General features: G+C 36.7%; 1 protein-coding gene across 2 annotated transcripts in view; it reads right to left on the bottom strand.

Moving 5' to 3' along the window:
* Window positions 1-1,801: 1,801 nt before the first annotated feature.
* LOC107730896 (dnaJ homolog subfamily C member 14-like) overlaps window positions 1,802-10,591 on the bottom strand; it is a 13,131-nt gene continuing 4,341 nt past the window's right edge. For both annotated transcript variants that reach the window (XM_016541850.1, XM_016541849.1), the window contains exons 3-8: window positions 7,828-7,926; window positions 7,620-7,726; window positions 6,615-6,734; window positions 6,350-6,510; window positions 6,149-6,251; window positions 1,802-2,128 (exon numbers count right to left, since the gene is read on the bottom strand). In XM_016541850.1, coding sequence (XP_016397336.1) covers window positions 1,825-2,128; window positions 6,149-6,251; window positions 6,350-6,510; window positions 6,615-6,734; window positions 7,620-7,726; window positions 7,828-7,926 — 894 coding nt within the window. In that variant the 3' untranslated portion in view covers window positions 1,802-1,824. The remainder of the gene's footprint in view (window positions 2,129-6,148; window positions 6,252-6,349; window positions 6,511-6,614; window positions 6,735-7,619; window positions 7,727-7,827; window positions 7,927-10,591) is intronic.

Genomic DNA, 10,591 nt, shown 5'->3' with positions numbered 1-10,591 from the left:
TGAAAGTAGGTTAATTTGTAAAAAAAAAAAAAAAAAAAAAAGAGAACAAAAACGAAAAAGGACTTCAAACATGAAACAGCAAAGATCTTCTTGCATCTTTCTTTGCTTGCTCCTCTTAGAAATTTGATGTTGCCATTTCATTCTGTATCAGGAAGCTTCAAAGCGCCAACACTGAAATGCTCAACAGAGGTCAAACGATTCTATCCTCGTTTAGTTGCACTAGTTGGCCAATATCATGTCAAAACACGGCAACAGACAGTACTCCATCTCTGTATAATATCGCATTCCTCAGCGCTGGAATGGCTTGCGAACTTTCTTGCGCCGGCGTGGGGGCTTTCCTCCGTCAGTCCAGTGTTCGCTGGATTCGCCCCGTTGGGCCCCTGGGCTAAAGAACCCTGTTTGTGGAGAAGATCCTGAAAACATGGTTGAAGTCCCTGCAGCTGCTCCGGAGGAATGAGGCGGCGGGTTTCCTGTTGGGAAGAATCCTCCATTAGCAGACATGTCACTGGGAGCTCCACCCTGGAAGAAGCGGCTGAAGAAGTCCTGCAGGTCTGCAGGTGAGCCTCCACCTGGTGCGTGATCTGGGGGGGATCTAGAGGACAACATGAAGACTCTCATTACAGTAACATACAGGCAGTTAATTATGGGCCAAGCTCCAAAAGTGAACAGGCACCTCCTGTTATTGTTCTTCTTCTGCTCAAGTCTATGGCAGTCCACAAAAGCTCTTGCGGGAAATTTGGCACACACATAGAGGACAGTCTGAACATTAACCACAGCAATTTTAGGGTTACTATCTCAAACCTTTCTATGGCTATCAAATTTTGAACCATAAGGGCTAGAAACAGGCTAGAAAATTCTTTTTTCCTTGGCTCATTCAGAGTCGAATGTCATACTCCCGTCATGAAAATTGTCCAGTTAGAATGTTTCCGAAAAACCTACTTCATACTCCTTCTAGACTGTTGCTCCAATTTTCATGAAAATTGAACCAGATCATCGCTAGACAATGCTGGCAAAAAGTGTTTAAAAGATTTGTGATAGATCAAACGGTTCTTGTATGACGCATCAATTAGTCAATGATTCAACAACTCCGCAACATTTTGGCATATTGTGCACCTGTCATTACCAGGATGACCTGTGGGTACTTGAATCAAATGATACCCAACAACTGGCCATTTTGAATTTTTTTGTCATAAAATGTTATATTTTATGAACGTTTTGGCATATAGTTATGAAACCTGATTTGTGTCAAACTTGATTTTCTCTCAAAAACCTATTTTTAAAGTCATCCTACACTGTTTGTTCAATCTATATCACATTTCACACAGCTCATCGTCAGACCATGCTGGCAAAAAGTTATTAACAGCTTTTTGATATTTCAAACTGTTTTAACTCTTCATCAAATTTACACTGTGTTCCAAATTATTATGCAAGTGACATATCAATAGGATTTCGGTACAATAAAGAGTCTTTTGTTTGACAGAAACTTTCCTTAATACCGTAAATCTTTATCTGACCAAGATCTTCTGTCACTCACAAATCTTTTGACAGTTCAATCATTTCTATTTGCTTTTTGCAAAATATAGTTTGTTTTGATGCCTTTTGCAAGACATTGCATTGTTTCATACTTTTCATCTTCAGAAAGATCTTTCTTCCTCACCATATTGCATGAGAACTGTGACTTGCTTAATAATGTGGAACCTCTTTAAGTAGGGTTTCCATTTACCTAAGAAGACCTGGCAAACTATTGAACAAACCTGTCTGAGATTGATACCAGTTACCTGAAATGATGTGAAAACGCTCCATCTCTGCACAACATTGCATTCCTCAGCACTGGAATGGCTTGCGAACTTTCTTGCGCCGGCGTGGGGGCTTTCCTCCGTCAGTCCAGTGTTCGCTGGATTCGCCCCGTTGGGCCCCTGGGCTAAAGAACCCTGTTTGTGGAGAAGATCCTGAAAACATGGTTGAAGTCCCTGCAGCTGCTCCGGAGGAATGAGGCGGCGGGTTTCCTGTTGGGAAGAATCCTCCATTAGCAGACATGTCACTGGGAGCTCCACCCTGGAAGAAGCGGCTGAAGAAGTCCTGCAGGTCTGCAGGTGAGCCTCCACCTGGTGCGTGATCTGGGGGGGATCTAGAGGACAACATGAAGACTCTCATTACAGTAACATACAGGCAGTTAATTATGGGCCAAGCTCCAAAAGTGAACAGGCACCTCCTGTTATTGTTCTTCTTCTGCTCAAGTCTATGGCAGTCCACAAAAGCTCTTGCGGGAAATTTGGCACACACATAGAGGACAGTCTGAACATTAACCACAGCAATTTTAGGGTTACTATCTCAAACCTTTCTATGGCTATCAAATTTTGAACCATAAGGGCTAGAAACAGGCTAGAAAATTCTTTTTTCCTTGGCTCATTCAGAGTCGAATGTCATACTCCCGTCATGAAAATTGTCCAGTTAGAATGTTTCCGAAAAACCTACTTCATACTCCTTCTAGACTGTTGCTCCAATTTTCATGAAAATTGAACCAGATCATCGCTAGACAATGCTGGCAAAAAGTGTTTAAAAGATTTGTGATAGATCAAACGGTTCTTGTATGACGCATCAATTAGTCAATGATTCAACAACTCCGCAACATTTTGGCATATTGTGCACCTGTCATTACCAGGATGACCTGTGGGTACTTGAATCAAATGATACCCAACAACTGGCCATTTTGAATTTTTTTGTCATAAAATGTTATATTTTATGAACGTTTTGGCATATAGTTATGAAACCTGATTTGTGTCAAACTTGATTTTCTCTCAAAAACCTATTTTTAAAGTCATCCTACACTGTTTGTTCAATCTATATCACATTTCACACAGCTCATCGTCAGACCATGCTGGCAAAAAGTTATTAACAGCTTTTTGATATTTCAAACTGTTTTAACTCTTCATCAAATTTACACTGTTATTATGCATATTATGCAAGTGACATATCAATAGGATTTCGGTACAATAAAGAGTCTTTTGTTTGACAGTTAATACCGTTAATACCGTAAATCTTTATCTGACCAAGATCTTCTGTCACTCACAAATCTTTTGACAGTTCAATCATTTCTATTTGCTTTTTGCAAAATATAGTTTGTTTTGATGCCTTTTGCAAGACATTGCATTGTTTCATACTTTTCATCTTCAGAAAGATCTTTCTTCCTCACCATATTGCATGAGAACTGTGACTTGCTTAATAATGTGGAACCTCTTTAAGTAGGGTTTCCATTTACCTAAGAAGACCTGGCAAACTATTGAACAAACCTGTCTGAGATTGATACCAGTTATCTAAAAAGACGTGAAAAACAACACAAACAAAAATCTAACTCTTTATTGTACCGAAACCCTTTTGATATGTCACTTGCATAATAATTTGGAACACAGTAGGGCTGTCAAAAAAAAATTCGAATTTCGAATATTCGTCGAATTAAAAATAAAAGTCCGCATTTGGATACAAAAGCGTTGCATTCGAATTTTAGGTGTGCGTTAAGGAGGCAGCCTTATCAGTGGAGCACGAGATGCGATGACGATGTAAGTGTCATTGCATTTTAATGTTTTTGTTAGCCTATCCAGTTGAAGCCAGTAGATGCGGCGCAGCTACGTTGTTAATTGCAAATATTGCAGGAAAAGAGAACATCAATGCGGAGATCATCTTGTTTACGTCAAAACTGAAACCAAACCGTTCACACAGAACGCTTATTTCGCGCATCTATCACCGTTGCACTCGCGTCTCGCACAAGAGAACCGCATGTTTAGAAAGCCATGTAAAATTAATGCAAGTTTAACTTTGAGAAAACATATCTCGAGACTTTATGGCGATTGTTTTTTCCCCATCCCACTGCAACTAGTGTTTTTAAATGAAAAATGTACTCTGTGTGATTGGCTTTCCGCCCTTTGTATTAAACTATGCATGCATACATGATGCTGTTTTGTTTATAGTTGTTTAAGCAACTTAATTATAATTGGTTTATAAACATTATTTTAAACATTATCAAAGATAGTCGTGTTATTTTATTATTCTTTGAATAAACGTGCAGTGATATTTTGCTCGATGCGCCCTCTTGTGGCCTCAGGAGAGAAGCCAAAAGCTTTTCTTCACCCTAACTGAAATAATGCATTTTAAATTCGAATATAATTCGAATTTTGATAATATTTATGAAAAAAATTCGAATTTAGTTTTTCAGCCATTTTGACAGCCCTAGAACACAATGTAATGCCAATCTGGATCTGTGGCTGTATTTCTGCAACACTTTGGCATATTTACACCAAACTGACGTGCTGAAGTGAACTATATTTCTATATTTTCGTCTTCTATATTTTCAGCCCAATACAGAACCCTTTCAAACTTTGTTTTGTAGATCGATCAATGACAAATAAGAAAAAACGTGCACAAGTCTACTTTAAAAAGCATGTGCAAGTTCTTATAAATGTTGTTACAAAAGTAAATCTTTGTATCTCAGTTGGCAACATATACCATATCTATTACAAGATATATAATTAACATATTTGCATATTTTAAAAATATTTCCAGTCTGCGAACACCTGACTGAATGAGTTTCTCATGATCTTACAAACCTTGTCATCTAAAGACTTATATTTTTTTAAAACTACATTGTTTTTGGAATATACGAAAAATGATCACCAATTTTTTTTGATTGATCAAATAAAAGTGTAATATAGCCAGTCACGTGGTCATTTGTGCTGTTTGCTACGACTAAATCTGCAAGCAAACCATGTTTTTTGAAGAGTTGATGTTCTCTTGATTTGTGCTTATGTGAAAGTGCAACATTTCTAATGAAACATAAAAAAAGTTTAAAATGACAATAAACCTGATTAATAATTGTGATTATATTTTTGAGCAAATTAATTGTGATTAATCATTTAACTATTATTATGCAGCCCTAGTTCATATTAACTAATGTTAACAAATGGAACCTTATTGTAAAGTGATACTTATTTTAACCTGTTAACTGTCGGTTCCACTTTTTGAGCATAGACCTGAAAATGACATTTCCAAATTAAACTGTTATAAATTTGGAATGCCTTGGACCACAGACTTAAGGTTGGTCTCTTTTTAAAGAAGACACTTGGCAGATTATTGTAGAAGTGAAAAACATTATAAAGATTATATAACAAAAAAGTTATGGAAGTTTAAGTTTATGCAAATATAAATGTAATAATTTAAATATTTATGTTTTACATAAAATATATATTTTACAAAACATGTTTTGTTCCAAATTTGAGGTTGATATCTCAAAAAATGAGCTTTCAGTGAGATTTTGTTTGGGCGTAGTACCAAGCTTTTCCACTAGATGACCATCAAACCCCATTAGTAACCATTTAAGGGCGCCTTCATTGCCATATATGGTTTGAGTGATCTGAAACATGTTTTTCCATACTTTTCTCAATATTTATGAAGTAGACATCACACTCAGAAGTATTAAGGGCAGTATGAAAGTATTTGATTTCAATTCAACCTGAAAAAAAAAAACACATAAAAGACATGCGACGAGAACCCTGGACTTGCGTTATAGTTCACGATGTATCAAAAATGGAGAATCTATTGTTTTTTTCTATATATTCAAAACACTTTTAGACCTTTTTTTCTAAAAAAAATTGAAAGGATGTTATCTTTTGAACACTTTCCATAATTATTAAAGATTTTTACTGATTTTTCATGATTTCATATGTGCATCACTATTTCAAAGTAAAGGTCAGAACGCACTCTATGACTCTGATGAGTACTCTTCTTGCATATTAATAAATGACAGTTGCTCTGTAAAATATTTCAAAAATCAGTCACCAAATATCAAAACTAGAGTCTTTAAGCTTTCAAACGATATACAGTTTGTCAAGATTACTTTAGGTTCAGACGAAGATATTACTGTTTAAAACATGTAATGGCAAGTGGGTCCACCGGTGGGCAAGTGACAGTTAACAGGTTAATTTTCAAGAAATTAAAGCGCAAAGTGTGCAAGTCTCCCACTGACTTGCATCGATAGAATGACCAACATTCCGAATCTATCTGACAGCGATGATATCGTAATGGCCTTTGAGTAACTGATGAGGTCATAATAGTCTGAGGATAGAACACTTCTTCGGAAGAAAGTCAGAGCGATTACCTGTGGCGGCTGGTGCCGCTGCTACCTTTAGAGCCAAAAGAGATGTGATACGGCACGCGATGCGTGTCTGGAGAGATACTTATACGCTGACAGCCTGCCCACTCTGTGTGAACATAGAGATGCGTCTCAACGATCTGAACATATGCATACACAACATATGAACACAGCAATGATCTGAGAGTGGCAATGCGAATAAACTACCAGTGATGTCAAAGACTTTGCCATCCATGAAGGCGAAGAATGTGATGCGCAGTCCCAGCATACTAGACTCAGCCCACAGGTCTCCCTCCTCGGCACTGTGCCACTTACTACATTCAGCACAGAATCGGGCCTCACCAGGCTCACGGTCCATCTCAAAGCGCCTGAGGAAGAGGCGATGCTCAGATGAATATAGAAATGCTGCTTATAGCACAAAACAAGCTCTGTATGAAATGACAAGACTGAAATGATGATCAGTAATACGCACTTGTGCTTGGCCTCACATTTAGTGCACATCATTGTGTTCATGGCTTCTTTCAGGTCATCCTGCAGTTTGGTCAGGAACTCATTCATGGATTTTGAAAGCTCTGTAGCTGCCATACGCTTCCTGCAGACACAGAACCCAAATTCAAAAACACTCAAGACTCACGCATTTGTGGTTATATCAAAGAAACATGCACAGGTCACATTTTTCATTCTCATTATTGTAATTTTTAAAACAATTAGTCATATAATTCAGCATGAAATGCAATATATCAGATATTCCCATGATACAATGTTTGTAAGAATGTATACAACTAATAACTTTTTGCACATTACACTCATGTTGTGTTGTCATTTTGACCCGGAGAGGATTTTCTTTTTCCCGAAAAATGTTAATGTTATCACATTGGACTAAAACGTACTGACTTCGCTTGCTGACACAGGGTAAGTTACAGCAACTTCCCCAAGGGAAATGGATCATTTTTTGGGATATTTTTCTTACCTTATTACACTTGTGGTGTTCCTGGTCAAAAATGGGAACTACAAACTGGCCTACAAAAGATTGCTCTTTCATTATGCCAAAGCACCAAATCTTGGATTCAATCTTTTTGTCAGCTTGTTCTCTTTCAGTTAGCTCAGGCTTTGTATTTCTGTTTGGGACGGACTGATCGTAGGCCTCATTGATCTGAGCATTTGCACCTCAATTTTTGAGTGAATCCAATATTTGGTGATAATATGGCATAATGAGAGATTTAAGCTATTTTTAAAAGGCCAGTCATTTTTGACTGGGATCACCAAATTAGGTAAAGGATTTTTAGCACAGCACAAGGGTTTAAGAGAACAAAATCATTTTGCATTAGAGTAATGATAATCTGTGGGTAATAGTGTATAATTGTCAAGAGAATATTGTCACAATGCAAAATAACAGAAGCCATTTTCTTCAAGACAATATTTCATTAAACTTTTTGTGCCAATTTAGTATGTAGATCAATCTACTAAAAGCACTCACAATTCATACTCTCGCCGAGTCTCCGGGTTACTGACAATGTCCCACGCTGCTCTTAACACCTTAAAGGCCTCACCAGCACCTGGGTGCTTGTTTTTGTCTGGATGAACCTGTACACAAACAATACATTAAACCTTGACAAATAAATTTAATCCATAATTCAACAGAGATATAATAGATGTTTCCAGGCCATGATTTGATGTCATCTCACCTGCACTGCCAGCTGTCTATAAGCTCTCTTGAGTTCTGATTCAGTGGCATGAATATCCACTCCAAGAACATTAAATGGGTCCAACTCCTCTTCAGGGATCTGTAGCAGAGCAAGAGTTGATAAAGTGGTTAAAGCACACTTCATTTTCAAAGATTTGCTACCGGTCTTCATAAAAGTACGGTACCCAACATCACATTAATATTTCAAGATTTCAAAGGTCGTACTGAATGATTACAGGCTTGCACAGATTGAGTACCAGATGCACAGATCCTCTCTCTCTCTCTATATATATATATACAGGTGCATCTCAGGAGCCCCTACCAAGTATTGAGTATATGTACAGTAAATGAACATACTTTCCAGAAGGCTAACAATTCACTAAAAATGTTTTTTTTTGTTGGTCTTATGAAGTATTCTAATTTGTTGAGATAGTGAATTGGTGGGTTTTTGTTAAATGTGAGCCAAAATCATCACAATTAAAAGAACCAAAGACTTAAACTACTTCAGTCTGTGTGCATTGAATTTATTTAATACACGAGTTTCACAATTTGAGTTGAATTACTGAAATAAACAAACTTTTCCACGACATTCTAATTTATTGAGATGCACCTGTATATATCTGCTTGATATGTCAATTTATGAAATCTGATGCTAGCCTTTAGATTGCTTGTTCACACAGAAGTTAATTAATATAATGATTAAGTATAGTGACAACAACAAGCCGCACTCTGTGTCTGAGAATGAAAACAGTTCAGAGTCCTGTCATAATTAGGCGTCATTCTAAAATGACGTGAATGCAGTATTATCACGTGGCTCTCTAGGGTATTTGATTGTGACTGGACAATTTTTTTGGTATATTCAAGCACATTTCCTACTCAGCTCAGCTGTGCCAGTTTCAGGTCTCTCCTATCACTCTGCAGTCTCTTCTAAAATAATCAAATAAACTCAAATCAATATTTTATGTCCATGAGTACACTTGTTTGGCAAGTAACTCTGTAAGTGGGATAAAGTACAGTCAGTCATTAATCATAAAGTAAACCCTGACATGAAGCACAAAGCTGAATGTACATTATCCATTATTAGTCGGATAATACTTGAAGTCTTGCATTGTGATGCACATCCGAGTGTAATAGATTACTGAAAAAGAAAAATGTTGTATAATGCATTACATAGATATTCATAATGTCCATTGTAATGCATTATACCTTTTCATAAATAATTGTAAACAAAGTTAAAATGCATTATAATATTTGTAGGTTTCTTGTTACACTGAAAACTGGTTGTTTGTCATGTGTTTTAAAGCATTATAATTTGTAAATATGTAACAATGAACAGATAAATATTATAATGTATTATAACTGTGGTAACAATTATTTAGGATATCATACAATATACATATGTATTAAATAACATATACTTAATATATGAAATATATATATATATATATATATATATATAGTGTGTAAATTATAATGTTTTTACACAGTATAACACTTTTTATACTAAGAAAATATAAACTTCAAAATATACAGCACTGCTTGAAAGTTTGTGAATTGTCTATTTCTGCATAAATATGACTCAAAAGATCATCAGATTTTCACACAAGTCCTGAAAGTTGTCAAAGAGAACCAAATCAAACAAATGAGATGAAAATATATACTTTCTAATTTATTTATTCAGGAAAATTATGTAATATTACATATCTGTGAGTGGTAAAAGTGAATATCTATATTAGCAGTTGATTTGAAGGTGAATTTAGAGTCCATCTGTTCAGAGTTGTTTTTAATCAATAGGATGACTATCAGGTGTCAGTGCGTGCCCTATTTTAATTAAAGAACTGCGATCAATCAAAGTCTGATCATGTTTGTGGAAGTGAATGATGGCACGAACAAAGGAGATCTCCGAGGACCTCAGAAATAGAGTTGTTGTTGCTCATCAAGCTGGAAAAGGTTACAAAACCATCTCTAAAGAGTTTGGACTCCAGAAATCCACAGTCAGACAGATTGTGTAGAAATGAAGGAGATTCAAGACTATTGTTACCCTCCCCAGGAGTGGTTGACCAATAAAGATCACTCCAAAAGCAAGACGCGTAATAGTCCGCGAGGTCTATTCTTCTCGTCTTCTGACATCGGCTAATGTTAATGTTTATGAGTCCACCCTAACACTGAACAACCATGGAGAGCATGAGAGAGCTGCAAGGAGAAAGCCACTGCTCTCCAAAAAGAACATTGCTGCCATTTAATGGAGAGATGAGACCAAAATGGAAATTTTTGGTTTAAATGAGAAGCGATATGTTTTGAGAAAGGAAAACACTGCATTCCAGCATAAGAACCTCATCTCATCTGTGAAACATGGTGGTGGTAGTATCATGGTTTGGGCCTGTTTTGCTGCATCTGGGCCAGGACGACTTACTATCATTGATGAACAATGAATTCTGAATTATACCAGCAAGTTCTGAAGGAAAATATCAGGACATCTGTCCGATAACTGAATCTCAAGAGAAAGTGGATCATGCAGCAAGACAACGACCCAAGCACACAAGCTGTTCTACCAAAGAATGGTTAAAGAAGAACAAAGTTAATGATTTGGAATGACAGTCAAATTCCGGACCTTAATCCAATTGAAATGTTGTGGAAGGAGCTGAAGCAAGCAGTTCATAGGAGGAAACCCACCAACATCACAGAGTTGAAGCACTTCTGTACTGAGGAATGGGCTAAAATTCCTACAAGCCGTTGTGCAGGACTGATCAGCAGTTACAAGAAAC

Source organism: Sinocyclocheilus rhinocerous, unplaced genomic scaffold (assembly GCF_001515625.1).
Source record: "Sinocyclocheilus rhinocerous isolate Xijiao unplaced genomic scaffold, SAMN03320098_v1.1 scaffold1090, whole genome shotgun sequence".
Classification (NCBI taxonomy): Eukaryota; Metazoa; Chordata; class Actinopteri; order Cypriniformes; family Cyprinidae; genus Sinocyclocheilus; species Sinocyclocheilus rhinocerous.
Note: the sequence above shows the minus strand (reverse complement) of the source record. Positions and strands in the feature narration are given on the sequence as shown.